The 23,393-nt window shown below is 46.4% G+C and overlaps 2 protein-coding genes and 1 long non-coding RNA gene across 5 annotated transcripts; 1 reads left to right on the forward strand and 2 right to left on the reverse strand.

Moving 5' to 3' along the window:
• Positions 1 to 7,048: 7,048 nt before the first annotated feature.
• Positions 7,049 to 8,929, reverse strand: LOC127331199 (pre-mRNA-splicing factor CWC22-like). The gene has a single exon (XM_051357270.2). It carries the CDS (start codon positions 8,769 to 8,771, stop codon positions 7,140 to 7,142), a length of 1,632 nt encoding a protein of 543 aa, XP_051213230.1. The 5' UTR covers positions 8,772 to 8,929; the 3' UTR covers positions 7,049 to 7,139.
• Positions 8,930 to 9,682: 753 nt separating this feature from the next.
• Positions 9,683 to 19,590, reverse strand: LOC127331202 (lactoylglutathione lyase-like). 3 transcript variants are annotated; one of them, XM_071825864.1, is made up of 8 exons: positions 19,441 to 19,590; positions 19,190 to 19,345; positions 18,458 to 18,519; positions 17,802 to 17,862; positions 17,610 to 17,701; positions 15,644 to 16,147; positions 15,444 to 15,533; positions 9,683 to 10,288 (listed from the first exon to the last, which is right to left on the reverse strand). In XM_071825864.1, the coding sequence occupies exons 1-6, from the start codon at positions 19,537 to 19,539 to the stop codon at positions 16,081 to 16,083; spliced, it is 537 nt and encodes a 178-aa protein (XP_071681965.1). In that variant the 5' UTR covers positions 19,540 to 19,590; the 3' UTR covers positions 9,683 to 10,288; positions 15,444 to 15,533; positions 15,644 to 16,080. The 3 variants fall into 3 exon arrangements, with proteins under 3 accessions (XP_071681965.1, XP_071681966.1, XP_071681964.1); XM_071825865.1 differs by lacking the exon at positions 9,683 to 10,288 and adding an exon at positions 13,923 to 14,665; XM_071825863.1 differs by lacking the exon at positions 9,683 to 10,288 and adding an exon at positions 13,923 to 14,699.
• A 125-nt stretch (positions 19,591 to 19,715) lies between these two features.
• Positions 19,716 to 23,111, forward strand: LOC127331203 (uncharacterized). The gene is made up of 3 exons (XR_007869664.1): positions 19,716 to 20,136; positions 21,693 to 21,826; positions 22,875 to 23,111. It is a non-coding gene; the product is annotated as an uncharacterized lncRNA (long non-coding RNA).
• Positions 23,112 to 23,393: the final 282 nt, after the last annotated feature.

Raw genomic sequence — 23,393 nt, forward strand, 5'->3', positions numbered from 1 at the left:
ATGTTCGGTAAATATATTAAATCGTGTGGCGGTATTTTGTGTGTTTTTTTTTGAAAATGCACTAATTATCCGCATTTGGCCGTTTGCTCTAAATGTCACGAATTTCAGCGAAATATATTAAATTGTGGAACTACTTTTTTTTGTAAGAATTATCCTCGGAAATTTACTGCGAGAGGGAAAGTACCGGAACTATTCTACTTTTTTTGGGAAGTTACGTCGCGCCCGTGGCGGCATTTTATTCTTTTCTTTTTGAAAATTCACTAAATATTCGGTGTTTGGCCATTTGCTCTAAATGGCCTGAATATTCGGTAAATATATTAAATTGTCCAAGTTATTTTTTGTGGGAAGTTGCGTTGAAGAATTACCGCGAGAGGAGAAAAAAGCACGGCGGCACGCCGTGCCCGTGGCGGCATTTCATTCACTTCTTTGAAAATTCATTAAATATTCGCCATTTGCTCTAAATGGCCCGAATATACGGTAAATACGTTAATTGTCCAAGTTTTTTTGCGGCAAGTTGCATTTAAGAATTACCTCGAGGGCCGGAAAAAAAACGCAGCGGCAGTTTATTCGCTTTTTTGAAAATTCACTAAATATTCACACGTTTGGTTGTTTGTCCTAAATGGATGGAATATTCGGTAAATATATTAAATTATTCAGGTTTTTTTTGCGGGAAGTTGCGTCGAAGAAGTACCCCGGGCAGGAAAAGAAACGCGGCGGCAGTTTATTCGCTTTTTTGAAAATTCACTAAATATTTACCGTTTGGCTGTTTGCTCTAAATGGCCAGAATATTCGGTAAATATATTAAATTATTCAAATTTTTTTTTGCGGGAAGATGCGTTGAAGAAGTACCGCGAGAGGAGGAAAAAAGTCAGCACCGTTCACAGGCATTGGTCCATATGTATAGTTCCAGGTACTGCTCATCGCACTGTGCATCATAAGGCACTGTTCAGCGACTGTACTGTAGCGTCCTATTGAGCACTGTTCACGGTAACCTGTACTGTACAACGAACACTGTACAGCACCGGAACTGTTCATCAGTACTGTTCATCGCTGGGGGCACTGTTTAGCACGGTTCCTGTAGCAGATTGCCTGCGTGTCACGTTTTGTTTGGCAAAAAAATAGCACATGAACAGTGCCAAGTGAAGTGGAGCTGCTCACAGGGCTTGAAAATAGCCAGCTTTTATATAGTGTATAATGAGAGTATTGGAGTACCCCAAAAGATAGCTTTTGTTGTGGAATTGCGTGCTAGGTTGATTCAGGGAGATGGACACGGCTGTCTAGCAACAACATTGCAAAAGTATGCTCGGATCCGACCGAGGCTCCATTTATGCTTGCGAATGAGATGTCACACAGCTTGGCTAATGATCATCCTCAAGACTTGGGATGCAAGGGGAAGTATTAAATGCGTTCCCGCAAAGAGCCGCACTGGGTGCATCTCGACTTACGTATCTTTGACTGCCCTCAGCATCTACATGATGAGGTTCTCCGCTCTCGCGGGATCGGCGGATATGCAAAGTAGATGCCATTATCAGCCAAATGCTAGCGTTGTTTGCTGACAGCCTACCATATTCAGCATGATAGAGTGGCCAGGGTCTGAGGGTCAGTCTGTTGGATGATGTGTATCATTGAGGACGGGAGGAAGGAATAAAAAATATTACAAGCTTAGTGACATATATGTTCCATCTGTTGTGTTGGGCTCTCAACTGATAAGAGGGTTCAATGGAGTTAGATATTGATTGTTATTATCCTATTATAATGTTTTTTCACCCATTTGATACTTGTACGAATTTTGATGTTCAATGCTTTAACTTAAGTTAAAACAGTTAGATTCCAGAGATACAAAGTTAACAAGATAGGTTCAATTTTGCTAGGTTCAGACCTTCAGTCCTATCTGTAACATGACGTCAAATGTGGGAGTTCGATATCCTCTGTTTTCTCCAAAAGAAAAAAAATTCGAAAAGTATCCTCTTAAGCATGAGGTGGAAACCAGACATCTCTTTTGAGCACAAAATGCTGTAATAATATTATTTTAACGTGATTAACAACTTCACATGTCCAAACAAGTCGTTTCTAAGGTATATATTTTAATGTACACAAGAGCGAGGGATAAGAGCATACTTGTGTGATATATATCACTGCTCAAAGCGTACCAACGTCTAGTAAAACCACCTCTACTAAGGTTTTTTGTTTTATTTTTGACACGCCTGCCATCGCCATCATGTACTAGCTAGTGAGGGAAGATGCTCTCGGGTTGTTGCTCACTTTCATGATCTTTTGCTGAACATGAGAATCACTTGAAGAGTTGAAGTGCATGATCAATCAGGTGGCATGGTACAAGAATGTTAATTCCTCTCTTCAACTTAATAGTAGCATGCTTGTCTTGATTTTGGGATTTCTCCTATGCAACTAATGTGCTCGTTTAGTTGTCTGCCAATCGGTTGATAATGGATGTTACATGCGTGTCAAAGCTTAGTGGGTTCACCAAAGCCTTATGATATTTATCCTAGTACTACAAGCACTAAGCACGTCTTAACAATTGCCCATTCTCCATTTATCCCACTGGTAAAAAGTGGATATACTCCACAACAAATTTTATATACTATGGGATCTTTAAATACACCAAAAGGTCGAAGGTGTGAGGTTTTGGTAGCCTCTTGCGGCTGCATGAACGTGTCCTCATCGCACCGTGCCTTTTTTTTTTTGGCTATGCTAGCCCACCACATACTCCATGTGGTCATCCCACTATGCCTTGACTCCCCGGAAAACCTAACCTAGGCATTGTCGATTTGCCGTCCACTTTGTTAGTTGCGAGGTGATTTAGGGCGTGTTTGGTAGCCTAGGCATTTTTTCGCTCCCGGGGTAGACCCTAGGGGGCATAGCCCATTCAAAATGAGCTCCGAGCCATGTTTTCCACTTCGTTTGGTAGCCTGCGAAGGCCACACCCGGTGGACAACTATCTCCTTTTATTTGATAGGTTGCACATAGCCGATATTGGCTCGGCTGATGCAAAGCACTCATGTTTGGTTGCACACATGAGGCTGCTATAGTAACCTCTTGCATTGGAGTGGTGAGGTTACCCGGCAACCATGACTGAATACTAACAATTACCATATTTAGTTCATCAAAAGTGGGTGGTAATAGGCAGCACCATCTTCACTAATAGTTACCCTAATGGCTGATGCACCGTGAGTAAAACAACTATAGCCCGTGATACATCACAAGTTCATCATCTGAGGATGGGCGTCTTGATTTTTTTTGAATGTCGTACTAAACTTGGGTACTTCAGGAAAACATGGTTGCATCTAACTCTTATCCAAGTTAGGGTTAGGGTATTCCATATGAATTGTTTTCATGGTTGACTTTGTCCTGTTGCCAATACAAGTACACTATAGTGAATAATTAAGAAAAGTAAACTAATCATAAAATTAGAAAATGTACATAACTTAAAGTATGGTACAAGTCTGTACTCTAAATATAAACGTACTTAATTTTTTTTTTACAAAAGTAGTACAAAATACAAATATATTCCAAGGACAGGTATATCAAAATCGAAGTACAAAGTGCAAGTAGGCTAAAACGTGAGTACAATTTTTTTTTTTTAAATGAAACAGTGTCTAGGAGGAACTAGAACACTAGTGATATAGTAGAAACGAGACTTGGCATGACAATTCCAAAAATTCCTTTTAGCAGGGATCGAACTCTGTCCGTTGTGGTGCGCCACTGCGACTCCAAACACTGGGCTATGCCCACGCCGAGTAAAAATTACAAAGTGTACTCCTAAATACAAGTAGACAAAAAAAAATGAAAGTAAAAGTACACTAACTTAGAAGTACAAAATACACTAACTGAAAGAACAAGTACATCATCCAAAAACCGAAGTACAAAAACCAAAGGGGTTTGGGGCGCGCCGGACAGAAAATGCGTTCCAGCCGCGTCCCCCAAAGCCCATTTTTGTCCGGCGCGGCCCGATACGGTGTCCGGCGGCCCGAGCCCGTCCCCGTCCCACAGGGGACGCACCGGGGACGCCGGACACACCGAAAAGCGAGGCGAACCGACGCGGGCCCGACCCGTCAGCGGCACAGGGAAAATTCGTCTCACACTCCCGCCAAATCCCGCCGCTCCCGCCAAATCGTGCCTATACCGCCGCGCATTTCAGGCCTCCCAAAACATATCCCGCCGCCGATTCATTTCTCCTATCCCGCCGATTTCTTTCTCCCTCCCGCCGTCCACCCGCCGTCCACCCGCCGCCGCTACCCTCTCCACATGGCGCCGCCGACAGCCCCCAAAAAGATGGCGAAGAAAGCGGCCAAGAAGCCGCCGGGCAATGGGACGAAAGGGGCGAAAACGCCGTTCGCGAGCCGCGGAAGGCGCCGGCTGCGAAGAAGAAGCCTGAAGGATGGACCGACGATCAATGGCAGCAAGATTGCCTGCGCCGGAAGCTATCGACGGCGGAGCGGAAAGGACGGAGGGCGGCGGAGCTGGAGAAGAAGGCTCAGGCGGCGCGCCAGCACCAGCACGTAATGGCCGGGTGTATCGCCGCCACCAACGCGAGCCCATGGAGTACGTCTGTGCCGGTGTACGTTCCGGGAGTGATCTCTCCGTCGCAAGCCGCCTTCTACAACGACGGCCCCTCCGCCACTCCCGGGTGCGTGACGCCTAACTTGTCGCCGCACTACCAGGAAGCGCTGCCGCACGGAGGCTTCAACCCCAACAACCTCTACTCCCCGGCGTACGAGCAGCGCGAGCCAGGACCCGGTCCGGACGGCGACCCTTTCACCGGCCGCAGGGGTCCGCTCGAATACGACGGCGCCGATGCTGAGGAGGACGACGGGGTTGAGGAGGAGGACGACGAGGAAGAGGACGGGGTGGAGGACGACGATGAGGACGAAGAGGGCGGCGAGGAAGAGGACGACGAGGGTGCCGGTGATGATGATCTCGTGGAGGTAGACGCGGACGGCGTGAGGACGAAGAAGAAGAAGAAGAAGGCGTCGGGCACACGAGGCCCGAAGTGGACGCCTCTGGAAGATCTTTGTCTGTGCGAGTCGTGGGCGACGGTGAGCCATGACTCCATCATCGGCGCAAACCAAAAAAGCGGGAAGTATTGGGCGAGGATCAAGGCCGAGTTCGATGAGCGCAAGCTGATCAACATCGACTACCAGAAAGTGCCAATGAAGAGGAGCCAGAAGGCAATGTCGACGCGATGGGCCATCATCCAGGCGTCGGTGAACTCCTTCCATGGGTACCATCACGACTTAGAGACCAGAGGCGACAGCGGCGCCGACGTCGCCCAACTGGTACGACTCTTTCTTCCATAATCCGTAGCGCCTACATTGTGTTCGATGAAATGACTCTGCTTCCTTTGGTTAGTTTGATAGGGCCATGGATTTGTACTCGAAGAACTCGGAAGGTCACAAGTCTTTCGTGCTCATGCATTGCTATGGCAAGCTCAAAATGAATGAGAATTGGCGGTTGACGCGCTTGTCGCTGTCCAAGGGGAAGGACGTCATTGATCTGGACGCGCCGCTGGCAACTTCGACAGGGCGTCCTACTGGCAACAAGGTTGCCAAGGCCGCCTTGGCCGACGCTGCGTCATCTGAAAAGACGCAGGCGTCGATCACGAAATGCCTCGCTGACGTCTCCTCGACCTTTATCTCCCGCGACAAGAAGACCGACCAAAGGTGGGCCGAGCTGCTCAAGAGGCAAGAGGAGAAGCTGGAGCTCAAGAAACGCAGGGACGACATGTCCCTGCTGAGAACGTCGACAGAGGGAATGTCTCCCCGGACGCGAGCGGCGCACAACTTCTTCAAAGGCCAGATCCTCGACGACATCGAAGCCAAAATGGCGGCGGCGGACGCGGCGGCCCTGGCAGCGGCATCGGCGGCGCGCGGCAACAAGAAGAAGAGCAGGCTGACGCGTCTTCTACTGCTACACCTGCGTCGGCCTCTGCGTCAGCGACGGAGCAGACGCACCATGCACAGCAACATGCAGATCGCGACGAGGTCATCGTGCTCGACGGGCCTGCGTCGACTCAGGATACGACGCCGTCGCCCAACCCCTTCTTCTAATTTGCATGCACCACCGGTCTGTAATATGATCGCGCGCCTAGTACTTTGATCGCCGCTACTCTGATCGCGACGAATCGGCGGGAACGATCTCTTTTGAATGCATCTATTTGAATTTCTGATTGGGGCGGCGTTTGGGGGACGCGGCTGGGGAGCGACGTCCCCCAAACGCGGCACGAACAAAACACGTCCCCCAAACGCTCGATCCGGCGCGGTTTGGGGGACGTGACTGGAGATGCTCTAATGGCCGAGTAGGTGAATGAGATTTAATAAATCTAAGATGCCTAATTTTCACCAATTCCGTTATTTAAAACCTTAACCTCCTAGATTCACTCCGAATTCAACTCCTAATCCCCCAAATTGGCACCATGTATTTCTCGATCTCGGTGACTTCTCACCTCATACAAGCATAATATAGTTTGATGCACTGCGAACAGAACGATACCAACCAACATAGATCAAAATCTATCTCACTAATATTTATGAGGTCCCATGCATGTTGGAGCTGCGACCGGAGGAACTCGAGCTGTTAGGCATGCGGGAATCACGTGGTAGTTTCTCTCCGTTGTGGGAAATAACGAATAAAGGTAGAGCGAGAATATAAATGTTGTGGGTGGACCCCGTTGGGACGCATCACGCATGATGCGTGCAAGCAGGAGTTCCCCCGGCTGCTAGTTAGGGTTTTCCTTAATTTTTGGTGTAATAGTAATCCTAATTAGCCATTACAACATTAACTTTATAAAAATATCCATTAAGCAACTTATAAAGAGGAGTATGTTAAATGTTTATAAAATGGAATTTTCAAGTTCTTTCAAAAAATTATTATCCTGATCAATCGCATCATGAATAAATACACATCTACCTTATGTCAAAAAAATTGACCAACTTTATATGAAAAATACCAACATATATGATAGTATTAAATTTGTTTATTTATTATAAAACAACACTCTTGAACAAATCTAGTGGTAATAAATTAGCGGCATAAATGATGTTCGAATCAAATTTTAAAATGTTTGACCTAAAACAAGGTCCACTTATTTCGTCGGGAGGGAGTAGCAAAGAATGTCAGAATGGCTAACTACCGGACAACAAGAGCTTCCTCGCAGGTTGAGTCACTCCTTCGAGACCGATCGCCGTGAAGAAATCTATGGCGAACCTCGCGTTCTTGGCAGAGTCCCTCGGGAACAGGGCGTCACGGACCACGGGGTCATCGCCGTCGTTCATCCTCCGGCCGAGCACCCGCACCCCGAGCTGCTCCGCCATCTCCTGGAACAACGTCTTCACCAAGATGCGCGACGACGACGTGGTGTCCTCCTCCGTGACCCTGACGCCGCCCAGCACGCCGCCCCACGGCACGGCGTCGGCGGCCAGCAGCTGCGCGAAGAACCCCGCGGCGGCACGCAGCTCGTCGGTGCCCATGCGGTGCGCCGCCGCGTAGCACCGCGCGAAGCACGCCTCGAAGCCGGCCTGGTACGCCCGGCCGACGCCGCACAGCCGCTGCCCGAGCTCGCCGTAGAACCGCGTCTTGGGCGCCCGCTCCTGCTTGCAGCACTCGACGATCATGCCGCACAGCTCCACCTCCTGGCCATGGCCGGGCCTCACGATGGACAGTAGCTTGTGACCCGCTTCCTCCGCGCCCGCGCTCGACATGATCGTCAGGTAGATCGTCCGCCGGAGGCCCATCAGGTTCGTCTCCGTCTCGTCCTTGATCGTCACATCCGTGTCTTCATCATCATCATCCCCGTCTTCGGACTCGTCATATTCGTTGTCATCCTCGTCCTGGCCGTCGTCTCCGAGCATGCTTCGTTTGAGGTCATCGTAGGCAGCCTCGTCCTGGAGGAAAGTGCCGCTTGCCACGAACACGTCGAGATGGGTCTCGGGGTCAAGCTGGAGCGAGATCTCGACCTGATGCGTGAACTGATCCTCCTGCTCCACGAGGTCCAGCTCCGGCCGGACAGGCGGGTGGCCCCGGAACCGAGCTCTCCTGACCGCGAACACCCCCTCGATCAAGAACCCGACGCGCTTGTCGACGCCGCCGTCGACGAGGATGCTCCGGAGCCGATCGAACACGGCGTCCACCGCACGGGGGCACGCCTCGCTCAGAGCGGCGCCGCACTCCGTGACGAAGCCCACCGCCACCTCCACGCCATCGTCCGTGGGCTCGGCGAGCAGCATCTCCAGGAGCTCCAGCGCCAGCAGCTCGTGCGCCACGCCCTGGTTCACAAGGTGGGCCACGAACCTCGCCGCGGCCGCCAGCTGTGTCTTGTCGCCGGTGGCGTGGGAGCGACTGAGCCGGATCACGAGACGGACCAGGAGGAGCCGGCCGACGTCCGGGATCTTGGAGTTGACGACCGCAGCGATCGCCGCGAACACGTCGGTGAAGGCCGGGCAGGCCGCCTGCGACCTGAGCAGCGCGCGGCAGAGCAGGCCGCGCCCGCGGACGAGGTTCTCGGCGAGGAGCTCTGGAAGGACGTGGCGGATGTTGGCGGCGGTGGCCTTGTTCACGTGGCCGGTGATGCTGCGTCTCAGCGCGTCCCAGGTCTGGCGCTGGTAGGCTGGGCAGGCCTTGTCGCCGGCGGCGTAGTCGGCCGCCGCTGCTGCCCTAGGCGGCGGGACGTACACGCTCCTGCACTTTGCTGTCGGCCTCGGACGCGCCATTGCGATCGTCTGTGGCGCAAACAAATTCCCCGGCGCTTGCAGCTCCATAGATAGCTGAGGGAGCTCTGAGCTCTGACTTATATAAAGACTGGGTACGTGTACGAGGCGGTGGTGGTACACTTTGAGCTCGAGTCGGTTCAGAGTCCGAGTCGGTTCGGGACTTCACAGCCTTCAAATCTGGCCCTACCATTGCGCTACCCGTTTAACAAATCTGTCCAATTTGTATCTAAATTATAAGATTATTATATTATTTTCTTCAATGAAAAATGAAAATATATATCGAAGCAGAATACAACAACAACAACAACCAAACCTTTCAGTCCCAAACAAGTTGGGGTAGGCTAGAGTTGAAACCCATAAGATCTCGAAGCCAAGTCATATGTTAGAAAAAAAATATTATGTACCCTTAGCAAAAAGAAAAATCCACTCTCTTCTATATTTCTATTATATAGTTGGCTAGAGTTGTTCCATTCATGGTGGGTGGAACATATATCAGAAATTGCTAGACACGCAGGGTGAGTTTGGTTGCTCGCACCATTTTTTTCGCACATGGGAACTTTGTTCTAGGAAAGCCCTGCAGGATAGTGCGACCTTCAATTCACGTTTTGCAATTTGTTTGGATGTCAACAATTCATTTTATGCATCATGGATGATGCCAAGCCTCCGTTGTTTGGTTGCCTACAATTTGTGCTTCAGCTAATCGATCGTCCGTTTGGTACATGCAGTTTCCTGATAGGGCTATCTTGTCGGCTATGTGCTGAGATTACCAAGCAAAGAGAACATTGAACATAATGGGTTTGATAGAATTGACACTCATTCAAGGGCTAATATATAGCACATAATCATTAGGACTAGCATAGTAGTAGCAGTGGATCATAGTCACGATGATAGTGTTGCACCACGAGTTTACGAACAACTGCTCATGATGCATCACAAATTCACCACCCGAGAGGTCAATATATACCACCTCGCATAATATATAGAGTTGGAAACAGTTTTCATCAAGCCTAGCTACTCCCAAAACATACATGATCATCATCAGCACCACAACAAGCACCATCACCACCACCACCACCACCACCCCATCTGAGGCGGCTCCTCACAGGTAATAATACATTAGGACGAAGCGAATGAACTGAAAGAAATGTTAAATTGGTCCGGCCTTGATATGGGCAAAGTACACATCGCCATCCATCACGATTGTTTGTTGTCTCCTCTGCCCTGCGCATATCCTCGAGCCTTTTGAGCTTGAGGACATGAAACCACCTTACTCTCCAATATCTCAAATGGTTGTAGATCTGTTCCGGGTGAACTCGACGCTTAGAGAACTTGCGAACAACATCTGCAACAGCTTTAAGGCCCTTTCACATGAATCATTTATCCATTGGGACCCCATTCTTGATGAACGCAACAACCTTGTTCAAGACGAATGTGGACGGAGCAGCGGGCCATTTCATGATGTTTTTCTTTCGAATTGGGAAGTACCTATCTGGCACGAGCAAATACCGAAGTGGCACCGCCGACAACACGGAGTTCACTGATAAGTCCGACAAGTTTCCCTTGTCCTACAACACAAATAAAAGTACCGTAGTACCAAAACACTGGGAAGCTTCTAAATACTAACAAGATGCACATAGCGAGCACATGCAACATTCTTCCAAGCCATGTGAAGAAGAACAATGTCGCATTGTGAAGTTTTGTTAACCGCTCTTCATTTTATGCTGCCATGTAGGAGTATAAGCGAATTGTTGGTGCAACGAGAAGAACTACACATTTTAGAACCAAACCCTGTACCAACGATTGCGCCTATACATGGACTACACAACAACGGAGATCCAACAACGCAACCAACACTAGCACAAACATTAATCCAAAAAAAAGTACAAGCATAAAAATCCAACCTTTTAAGTAACCTTGCCGTATTTTTTGCAATAAGTAAATGAAGAAGTGAACAAGATGGAATGTACACTCAAAGGGTCTAAGTAAAGAGTATGCACTCCATGCTTCCTCCGCTCCATATTACTTGTCGCTCATTTGGATGTGTCTAGATACATCTAAATCAACGACAAGTAATATGAACGAAGGGAGATACGAGTCTGTTTTTTTTTTTTTGTAAAACACAATATTAGCGTGCCTCTTCTTTTCTTTTGGAATTTCTCTCATGCATAGAATGCACTTATGAGCCAGTTTGTTGAACATATAAATTATGTGACTATTCTAGATGTATGGTCTTATGCATGAACGTTAGTTTCACCCAAGTCATATGACTGTCCTAAATATCTATGGTAGCTATCCTGGTAGTATACATAAACACTATGCGCTTGACATTTGACATGTTTATAATCTCTCGTATGAGGGAAAATCATATGTGGGTACATATATACTTCAATGTATTTAGTAGAGTTCGAGATATTGGAGTATACCAAATAGATCAAAATTTTGTGGTTCGGTTGTCTCCTGCAGCATAAGCACGAACTCCGCGGAAGAGCAACCGCCGCTCTCTTCGTCGAGAGACCTACATATACGGTTTCCGACGGCCGACGCCATTCATCTGTTCTCTCCTCACCATCCTCCGTCAACCATGAGCGATCTCTCTTGGCCATCGGACATCGAGGGGAAGCCGCCTGGATGGCGCCATTGGTGGGATAAAGCTGCATCGTCCACCAGCGACGATTCCCCCCCGCCGGCCAGCGAGGACGAATGGGATGACGACGAGGAGGAGGACGAAGAGGCCGAGGAGCAGGCCGAGGAAGAGGAGGAGGAGGACGAAGAGGCTGAGGACGCTGACGAGGAGGACTCAACTTCCTCCGACGAGGAGGTGACGAGCCGGAAGCGTCGCCGCCACGACGATGAGGCGGGGCCATGTAGGAAGAAGAAGTAGTTTAAGTTTGTTTTAAAGTTTTTATATGTAATTTTTATGTTTATTCGAATTATATTCGAAATATATATAATCTGTCTATGTTGCACCACTTGAGAGTTCAAAGCTTTCGTTCGACGAGGGTATTGCCGTAGATCGGGAAGACGAGGGTATTGCCGTACAAACCCAGGCCATTGTCGCCGACAAGTTGGGGCCACCAGACGCGCGGGAAGTTTCCTCGCCGTTTCGCGCGCTTTTGTTTCGTCCGGAGTCCCCGAAAGCTCCCTGGATTACGCCGTCCGGATGGAAAAAAAAAACATCGTTCGGGGGCCTCGTCGGGGACGTTTTTTCCATCCGGACGGCGGAATTCGGCCCAGTCGCGCCCCCGGTTCCTCGTTTTCGTCCGGATTTGGGCCTAAATTCATCCGGCGATCCCACGCCATCCCCGGCCCCCCGGGGAGCTTTCGGGGACTCCGGACGAAACAAAAGCGCGCGAAACGGCGAGGAAACTTCCCGCGCGTCTGGTGGCCCCACTTGTCGGCGACAATGGCCTGGGTTTGTACGGCAATACCCTCGTCTTCCCGATCTACGGCAATACCCTCGTCGAACGAAAGCTTTGAACTCTCAAGTGGTGCAACATAGACAGATTATATATATTTCGAATATAATTCAAATAAACATAAAAATTACATATAAAAACTTTAAAACAAACTTAAACTACTTCTTCCTACATGGCCCCGCCTCATCGTCGTGGCGGCGACGCTTCCGGCTCGTCACCTCCTCGTCGGAGGAAGTTGAGTCCTCCTCGTCAGCGTCCTCAGCCTCTTCGTCATCCTCCTCCTGCTGCTCCTCCTCCTCTTCCTCGGCCTCTTCCTTGGCCTGCTCCTCGGCCTCTTCGTCCTCCTCCTCGTCGTCATCCCATTCGTCCTCGCTGGCCGGCGGGGGGAATCGTCGCTGGCCGGCGATGCAGCTTTATCCCACCAATGGCGCCATCCAGGCGGCTTCCCCTCGTTGTCGGTGTCCGATGGCCAAGAGAGATCGCTCATGGTTGACGGAGGATGGTGAGGAGAGAACAGATGAATGGCGTCAGCCGTCGGAAACCGTATATGTAGGTCTATCGACGAAGAGAGCGGCGGTTGCTCTTCCGCGGAGTTCGTGCTCCATTACGGCGGTTCTCGCATCGAGGCCACTTAGACCGTTCCCGACGAGTCGTTTCGGCTCTCCAGACCACTTCGCGACGGTTCAATGCGTCGAGGGAACTCCGACGATTGCCCTTCCCGGTGACTGCGCCGTCGCTATGCACGCGGTGGGTGCGCGTCAATCGGCGACCATGGGCTCGCGGCTGAAAAAATGGGCCTCCCCAGGCCACAAAATACATCCATCCGGCCCTAAATAACGCCGGATTTCGGCCTGGGGAGCCCCAACGGCTGGGGATGCTCTAAGGGTAAATCAGATCAGCATCTGTGACCATAGTGTTCTTCAAGAAATTATGGCAGTCATCAACAATCATCAACAAACTATTTCTACGTCAGCTCTACCTTTATATGTGAGTAGTTTGAATATTGCAAGAGTAAAACTAAACTAGGTTTACAAAACTTCAATGCATATATTTAGATATATCAACTTGTGAAGTGAATCTAGTGAGTAGCAGCAAATATTCCTCCATTCCTAGCAGTAGTTTCACAAGAGACGATAAAATGGTTAAAACAAGCGAAGTAGATATTAGATTTAAAGAAGATCCACCCAGTTGCTTTGCACTATAGCCTATGCCACATTGCAATACTCAACAAACCATATGACAAACAAATTATGAAAGTCATCTGCCAGACTTTAGTCATTTGAAGAAAAGTGGAAAGAACACCTGCACTAACTCATGCCACAAGCTAAGAACTTAACAAAAATTACAAATGCAAAATTTCAGATTATACAAGACAGATTGTGGGAACATGTAATGTCGAATTGGCTGTCTACGAAAATAGGAAGGTGATAAGAATAGCTCAGCAGCTCCACAAAAAGACAAAATCAATCAATAATAGTTTGGGGACAACTATAGTTGGCAGCAATTCATAAAGGTGGGCATCAAAAAAAATTGCATCACCATCAAAAAAATGAAGTACAGGTAACGCCGGATCAAAATGAAGTACATGTAACGCCGGATCAACTCAAGTGACGAAATCAATCAATAGTTCAGGATAACTCTAGCTAACATCAATGCATATGGGTGGGTACCAGCATACAAATGTCAAATCGCCAACCAAAAAAACATGAAGTTCAAACATTGCGGAGTAACTAAAATAATACCACTGTTAACATCCCAGTCTTATGGATACAAGCCACTTAACTAAGTTTCTTGCTTATCCCTTAACATTTACCATCGTTTCTATTGAATTAACACTTCAGTTTGAAGGCCGTATGTGACACCGGTACACCATATCTATACCTAATAATAAAGGTAGTAAGGTTTCTGCCAAAAATTTCGTTCAACTTTAAACTACCCCGAAAGTTGGAGGAAATTACCCACCACTGCCACCGGTAAGTGAACTTAACGTTTGGAGGAGAAAAAGAACTATCCCAATTTTCAACGCCCCGAGCCCATTCTCCTCGCGCAACCGCCACCGATCTACATCGTGTTCGTGTTCTCGTGCTCTCCGTCCCAGTCGAAGCTCAGCGCCAGACATTCCAACTGCCCCCACCGTGTCGCAGCCGAAGCTTAGCGCCGGCCATTCCATCTCCCCCCCCCCCCCCCCCCACTGTGTGCTTCTTCCTTCATCCAACCCTCTGCCTCGAGATCCTCCAGCGGCGTCCTCCAAATCGGAGCGGTCGGCGGTGTCGTTCGGAGTAGCGGTGGCGGTGGGATACCGTGCGATGGGGTCGCCGGCAAGGCCGCAAGGGAAGGGGCGTTGATAGAGGCCTCGAGTTAGCGGAGCTCGCAGCGATAGGATGGTCTCCGGCAAAGGCAGGGGCGTGGCAAGGTCGGCCGCTGCTCCCTCCAGCTCCGTTTGTGATGGCCACGCGATGGGACAGAGGTCTGCCGCTCGTCAATCCTCTTTAATGACAGAAGAGGAATTTCCATTCCATTTGTTTCCTGCTTTGCAATCAGGCCAACGATCTGAATATAGCTGTAACAGTTCATGCGGGAGTTCAGTTCAGGAGGCCAAATTATAGATAGCCTAGAACTATATCCCCGTAAATGGATGATAATATACTTGAAAGCTGTTGCGCGGATCACAGATATAATGTTTACATGAGAATTGTGTTTTGTACTGTGGTGGCAAGTATGATTAGAATCCGTGCTTCCCTTAGGAACTACAATATCTTATAGGAATAGCTAGTTAGTTTAATAAATGAATAGGTATGTATTTTAAGTTCACACGTGAAGGAATATGAAGATGACTAACATCATTTCCATTAGATATGAAAAAAAAAAAATCAATAAAAACTATACCACTCAAAAGTTAAAAAAAAAGAAAGGGTTCGAATTGGGCGGCGTCATCGCGCGATGCAAAATGAGGAGGGTAGAGCACGGCGCCATCGACAAAAAGGGGGATGGGGGCTCGGATTTGATCGCGTTTGCATAAAAGAGGCGATGAGTAGGTGGAAGATTACTAGGGGCATCATGGGATTTTTTAAAAAAAAATCTCACCGGTTAGAGATCTAGGTATGGGTTACAGGAGAGAGGCTTAGCTGGGCTTTGGGTCTATGCTGAGCTGCTGTATCCAAGTTTGTTTTAGAAGTAGAAGTGAAGCAATGCTTACAATTCATTTTAACATAAACGATAACAATTTAAATTAGTGTGATACCGTAGCAACGCATTGGTTTTGTGCTAGTAATACTGATGTAAAATATTAGGCGAATAAATTTACCGTCATCTGGTTTTTTCACAAACTCTACCCCAAGACGTTCGAAGTGCTCACATGCCTTATAGACATCATCCACTGTTACCCCTATATGGCCTGAATAAACAAAAATATATAAACAAGTGTTACAGCAGCTAAGAGATTCATGGTTAGTTTAAGCAAAAGCATAAGTAATAAAGTTACATATGAACTTTCCTTGCACATACCGAAACCACGAGGATCTGAGTTCCCATTATGGTAGCCTTTGAATTCACGATCATAAAATGAGTTTAGGTATTAGAGGGCATCAGTATACTAGCCAATGCCTGCCTCATCCGTGGCTTGTGAGCAGAAAACGCGGGGGTCCCAGCCGGCGGAACCACGCTCGCCCGGCGGAACCACGCTCGCCGTGGCGCCCTCGCCGGAGGTCACATTTTTCTTCTTCGTGGCGGTGACGGCCCCCGTAGGCAGCTGCTGGTCTACATTCAAAGGCTTTAGCTTGCCCAAGTCGCGATAAGTTTTCTTATTGCGCTTCCCTCCAACAGCGTGAAAAGAGCAATATGCACAATTATTCACGATTAAATCAGAGCAAAAAATATTCTGTCAGCTGAGAGAAAGAGTTAGGAGTTTACCTCTCCATTAAAATCAGTGCCAAACATTTCCTCTAGTAATGTAAAATGTTCAACCGTTTTACCTTTCTCAAAACAATTTGCCTTCTTACACTCAACATGCTGAAATCCAAACAACATCAAAATTATTCTACAATAATAGGCAATATATAGAACTAACTATCAAAATTAAACAGAAGAACATATGTTCTCAAAGGACTATTTGTACTTTTCGTATCCATTCCTTTGGTATTTTTTCCAGTGTTGACACTATTACGAGCCAAGACTAGTCTGCAATAGTTCACTAGCTTATACCATTTAGTGTCTAGTGAATTGTTTGAGAACGTCCTTCCAGTTGTTCTAAGCAAATCTTGCCGTAATTCATCATATACACCTTGTACGTCGACCAGTGCTAAAAATGACAAAGTTCTCATACCGCTCTTTATTCTGCCTGACCTAATGAGATTCAAACATGTTTCGTAAAACTGAAGCTTAGACTCGTCTGTCCATTTCACGTTCTCACTCATTTGAGGAATCTAAAAGGAGATAATACAAAGATATTACCATACACATTCCCTGATTAATATTGAATTGTCTTCAAATAAAATTGAGACGGAAGCACGTATCTTACTCTAATCAGACTCGGGATGTTTGACTTCATTTTTTTTTTAATGAAGCCAAACAATGACAAAGTTCTTTAAAAAAATAAAGCCAAACATCCCGAGTCTGATTACAGTAAGGTACGTGGTTCATCTCAAATTTTTTAAAAGACAATCTCAATATTAATCAGGGAATGTGTATGGTAATATCATTGTATTATCTTTTTTTAGATTCCTCAAATGAGTGAGAAGGTGAAATGGACAGACGAGACTGAGCTTCAGTTTTGCGAAACAAGTTCGAATCTCATTAGGTCAAGCATAATGAAGAGCGACATGAGAACTTTGTCATTTTTAGCACTGGTCGACGTACAGGAAGTATATGACGAATTACGACAAGATTTGCTTAGAACAACTGGAAGGACGTTCTCAAACAATTCACTAGACACTAAATGCTTTAAGGTAATGACCTATTGCAGACTAGTCTTGGCTGGTAATAGTGTCAAGACTGGAAAAATACCAAATGAATGGATACGAAAAGTACAGGTACTCCTTTGAGAACACATGTTCTTTTCTTTAATCTTGATAGTTAGTTCTATATATTGTCTATTATTGTAGAATCATTTTGATGTTGTTTTGATTTCAGCATGCTGAGTGTAAGAAGGCAAAGGGTTTTTAGAAAGGTAAAATGGTTAAACATTTTACATCCCTAGAGAAAATGTTTGACACCGATTTTAATGGAGAGGTATACTCCTAATTCTTTCTCTCAGCTATTTAATTGTGAATAATTGTGCACTGACAGAATATTGCTCTTTCCCCGCTGTTGGAGGAAAGCGCAAGAAGAAAACTTATCGCGACGTGGGCAATATTCGCGACGTGGGCTGCTCTTTCCCCAGTTTACTAATGTATTAGAGGGCATCAGCTATTGAAAAACAATCAATGATATTTTCACTCAGATATGGAGAATATTCAAGAATAACTAAACATACTGAGTGAGCTCGATGGTAGCTTTTTGCCCAAACGTCCATTCAGTCCGCTTGACAGTCCGCTTGACAGGATCAGCAGGGGCTGCGGACAAATCCTATCAGCAGTGGCAAGGTAAAGAACCACATACATTAGCTGATTCATGTACAATCTCAAGTTCAAGTGATTTATCGTTCTCATAATCAAGAACCTCTTACCTCATAACCAAGAAAATACAAGCTGAACTTCATATCGGGAAAATCCAACCTTTTCAACAACCTTGTAGTTTTTTGTTTACAAAAGGAGAAAGGAGCGGTAAATATGATAAGAAAAACAGTTAATATGACATGACAGAGTGGTATAGTTTTCATGCGCACTCGTAATGTTACTCCCTCCGTCCCAAAATATAAGGCGTCTAAGGACTGGTCAAAAGTCAAACTTTACTAACTTTGACCAAATATTTAGAAAAATATATTTACATCTACAATATCGAATGGACATATTAAGAAAATATATTTTATGGTGAATCTATTCATGTTGATTCAGTACTGTAAATGTTTATATTTTTATGTATAAAGTTGGTCAAACCTAAAAAACGTTGACTTTTGACTAATCCTTAGACGCCTTACATTTTGGGACGGAGGGAGTACTATATTTGATACACAGTGCAGTTCCTATTTATTCATATATCTATGAACCCCTTAGTCTCTACTCGTAGTCTGCAGTTCATGTACTCAAGAACTAATATCTTCAGTGCGTTTCATACAGGCACCCAGAATTTATTACAGTTATTGACTGAGAAAATGGATGGCCCGCTGATGTCCTTCTCCACATGCATAAATACATTATCTGTAAAGAGATAAAAAAAACTCACGACATGCCCATCACACGCGAGTAGAAGTCGAAGCTCACTTTTGGGTCCTTCACGCAGAACATCTGTAAGCAAAATAACAGAAAAAAAATCATTATATTATTTCACCTAAACGGGCAGGAGCAGTACCATTCCATCAAACAAGAAAGCAAGACATGTTCATCACAACTACGTTATTTACAACAACCGATCAGGGCAACCGGAAATGCTCCTAGTACTAAGCTGGTCCAGAAATTTTCAAGCCACTTGCAGAACAGATGAAGCTTCATGGGTGTGAGCGCAGGAGAACTAAAAATTCCTCATTCTATTACAGAGCATTGGAAGCTCTCCTATTCCAATGCAAGCCAGTGGAATTCCTACATCAGTTACCTATGCTACATCCAAACACATAATTCCCATCACTCCACAGAGCGGCTCCATATGTCGATTACCTACGCAAGCCCAGGATAGTCGTACATGAATTTCCTATGCTACAGCACCCAAGCACATAATTTTCAGGATTACACAGAATAGCTCCATACCGCAAGTGTTGAACTGAACATAAGCAAAGCAAGGCCAAACCGAGAGGATCGCCAACTGTTCGACAGATTGCTTTGCCTAAATCCACCCGCATACTCTCTTCTGCTCCACAGCGAAGATCAAGCCCACGGAAGCGTATACTCGAACCGCATAGTACGCATACAAGCTCAATCGGCAGCTGAACGAATCGCGAAATAGGAGGAGCGGCTTACTTACTGTCTGCTGCATGAAGTAGCCCTTGGTGGGGGGGGGGGGGGGGGGGGGGTTAATCTTGGCCTGGAGTCCCGGGTTATTGTCCGGCGCCTCCTTCGTCCCCGACGACGTCGACATGGAGGCGGCGGCAGGGAAGAACCGGCGGACCCCATCGAATCTCTGCAGAACCCAACAAGAATCTGTGAGCGGAATGTTGCGAGGACGCGAATGTCCCTCAGATTTAATAAATCGAGCTCCCACGGCGAATTCGAGACCTTTGGCTGGGCGAAAAGGGGTGCGCGCGGGGCGGGCGAGAGGCGGCGGAGGGCGGCGGCCGGGGAGAGGAGGGCGGAGCGGAGTGAAGCGGCGGCCATGGCGAACGGTTTTTAAAGTCTGTTTGACAAACCAGGGTTAAGCCCATAGTGGGGCACCCAGCCCAATAGGGGCTGGCCGGCCACCATCTCCCCCATATAAGGTCTTGTTTGGTACCAGGGGTTTCGCGGGGATTCGCCGGGATTATCCCCGCCTATACTCGAATCCGCGCCAATCCCCGGAGGACCGTTTGGTAGTAGAGGTTTGGCCCAAATAATCCCCGCACATCCCCGCAAATCCCCGATGTGGATCCACTTTTGGCCTACCAAAAAATCCCGACCCCTACCCTAGCGTTTTATTATCCCCGTCCCCGCTCTCTTCTCTTCTCGTCTCTCGTTCTCCACTCTCGTGTCGCAAAACGTACAGATCGGAGATGCGGCGCCGCGGCGACCGGAGATGCGAGGGGCGAGAGGTAGAGCGGGGGAGAGGGAGAGCATCGGGGCGGCAGCGAGCGGCGGCAACGGGCAGCGAGAGGAGGCGAGCGGCGGCCGGCGGCCAGCAAAGGCCATGATGGATCCTGCCGAGCCAATTTGCACCGCCGCCGTCGCCGTAGGAATCTGACCGTCGACGACACCTTGCTGGTCTGGAGTTCGTTCTAGGTAACCCCTCTTCTCTTTCTCTATCGCTGAGCCCGCTGGTCTGGAGTCCGATCTAGGTTACTGCTCGTTCTTGGCGTCGTCGGCTGTCTCGAGGTTCTTGGCGTCCAAGGATCGTGAAAGTGATTCCTGTTTTAAGGAACAATTGTAAAGAAGGATAGTTTTGTCGCGGTATTGTTAGTCACGAGCATATCTCCCATTCCAGTGCAGGGAATTAAGCAACACTGTGTCATTGTTAATTGTTTACGGTTTCGATCATTTTGAGCTGATGATGGCATCACCTCGTCTAGATCTTGGGACACTGTGTCATTGTTAATTGTTTACGGTTTGGATCATTTTGAGCTGATGATGGCATCACCTCGTCTAGATCTTGGGCTTGGGTTGCTGCACGGCTGCACCCTGAACTGAACTTCCATGGTTTTAGCTAGAGTAAGTAGGACGAGAGACAACCATGCTTGTCCTTGTGATGCTTGCGCTCATGAACAAACTTGACAATGTAATGTTTATCTTGACATGTAAAAATATAGAATTCGTATTGATGTATTGTTGTTGTATGATATGGTACAGATTGTTGTAGTCATTTCCGTGTCTCTGAAACAAACTTTGTTGTGTTATAGCATTTTAACACAAGACTAACTTTATGAATCAGCTTTCACTAGAAATACAAAACAGAGAATTGTATATGGCATATATCTTGATATCGGCGATAGTAGTACGCATACTATAAATTAAATTAGCAAACTCCTAGATACAGTTTTCAGGCCACGATACACCATAACGACTTGGCCATACTATGTGTGCAATTTAGATATTGAAACAGATTCTGATGACCAAAAAACACATTTGGATAAATTGTAGGCAGAATTGTCAGTGGCTAGCTAGCTGTGTCACCTATATAAATTGTCAGTGGCTAGCTAGCTGTGTCACCTATTCAGAAATATGATGAACATCTTATTCAGCACACTTCTCCTGTTCTCAGTGGCACCTATATAAATTGTCAGTGGCCAGCTAGCTGTGTCAACCATATCTATATGCAGTTGTAGGCAGAATTGAATGAAAACGGTAGGATAAACAAAATTAAGTGCTGGTTGAATTGTCTTGACTAGTTTGGTTTTGAGCTCTGAATCTAGTACACTCTGTGTGTGCCAACTAGCATGGAACCAACGTTGTGCTCCCACCTTCGGTAGTTGTAGATTGCATAGAAGGGGGATTTGTACTAGTAGAGGAATTAATACGTACAAATGAAATTTCCTTCTTTCTTTGATGTAAAGTCAACTTGTGTTTCTGCTAGTTGCCTGGCTGGCAAATCAGGAAGCTACTGTACTTCACTATCTATAGTTTGCTTTCTTGGTTCATAGAATCAAATTGATTTCTTGGTCATAAAATTTTGATGGTTGCGTGATTTGCCAAGTCAAATTGCTTGCGTGCTGGCAAGGGTATAGATGGTGTTTGGTCATCCACTTGCTTCTTGTTAAGGAATTGTTCGTTCGTTGCCAACCAATAAGCAATAGCTAACTGAATACACCTCAACTGAATCTAGTACTTTGTTATATTTTCAGGTGGTTTCTTTCTTAACTCCATTTTCCACAACAAACTGCAAGTGGAACATTCTGGATTTCTCTCCTAAAAATTCATTTGTTGGAGAGCTCCCACCTCCGTGGGATCCTATATCAACACCCACATTCAGTATGAGGTAAGCTCCAACTCCTGTGATCATGCTCTGTTGTCGACATTACATTCATGTGATCATCCTCTATAACTTGTTCATGCTTTGTATCTTGAAGATAAAACTGCAATTCATTTTATACTAGTTTGGTACCTTGTTTTAATTAAGGGAGGGCCACTTGGCTGCATGAATTTGACAATGCTTCGGTTTTAGAACAGATTGTTGGTTGGGATACATGTGTGACTAGGCACACAAATTTCAGCATGTTAAGTCGATTACAATTACATGTGTGTCTTGTAGACCATATAGCATAGAGTACATTTGGTAGTCTTTAGCATTTTAGTAGTATTTAGCATTTTCCTTTGAAGAACCGTTCCTAAAATAGTTTTATGATGAAAATTGTGTGCAAAATCAGTGGAGACTGCATCCATGAAATTTTGTTTCATAGAAAGACCTAAAAGTGCCCATGGTTTATAGTAAGTGCATGTGTGTCTTCTGTCCAACATTGCGTAGATAAGGCAGTGGTATATTCAGTAACTCTGATGGCACGTTGACCTGCTTCTTTATCTCAGAATCTAGTAGATATTACAATTCTAGTTTGGATATGCTGTGAAAGTCAGTACCATTTTCTCAAATCTTTGCTTGATAAGGTTATTCATACTTCTATAGCGCGAGTCAAATCAGCATCTATTGTTTTCGCTGCAGAAACCGGTCTGTTGTTTGCCTAGTTTTCGCTGCGGAGGCACGATAAGACTGCATTGGCTAAGAACTTAGCACGATATGCCGAGTAGTAAATCTGCAGATCTTTTTGGGCGCTATAACCTGTGATTTTGATGTCCAAACAAGCACGCATAGAGTAGCTTGCTCAATTTGTTCAACGCATATGCATCTTCTTTTCTATGACTGAGCTTGCCGTGTGTTTATCCTGCACTTCAATGTAAAACCAGTTGCTGCTAGTGAAACTTGAAGCCAGTGTTTCATTATTTTTGCTATTTTCAAGTTTTATACAGCAGCTGTCTTCTTGATCTTGCTGTTGGATTGATCTAATTCTGCTTCACTGTTTTTGCTATTTCAGCTGACGGTACATGGATGTTTTTTGAAGATCACATGAACAAAATGAACAGAGTTTCCAAGAGTTTCCAAAATGAACAGAGTCTCCTAATTTATGCCGAACCGTTGCGCATTACGTGACTGAAAATTTGTGTTTTAATTCCTGATGCATGTTGGATGTTTACTATACAGACTTGGGTTAAATTGTTGCCATAAAAATTGAATCTTTTGTAACTTACGCTGAAATATCTCCATTGTTTCTTGTCTTGCTGTTATGAGCTTGAGCTTGTGCACAAACCCTGAATTGCACAAACCCTGAGTACCAAATGCGTGTTTTTCAAAACAGGGGATTGGGGATTGGCAGGGGACAATATTTGTGGGGATTGAGTGACAGGTGGGGATTAACCCAATCCCCTAGGGAATTATCCCCACTAATCCCCACTAATACTCCACTACCAAACAAGGCCTAATGTGGTGGTGCGGCTAGGGTTAGGTTTAGCTTTGTTTGAATTAAATCTTGTAATCCTGAAGCTCAACATCAGCC

This window comes from Lolium perenne, chromosome 2 (genome assembly GCF_019359855.2).
Source record: "Lolium perenne isolate Kyuss_39 chromosome 2, Kyuss_2.0, whole genome shotgun sequence".
In the NCBI taxonomy this organism is placed as follows: Eukaryota; Viridiplantae; Streptophyta; class Magnoliopsida; order Poales; family Poaceae; genus Lolium; species Lolium perenne.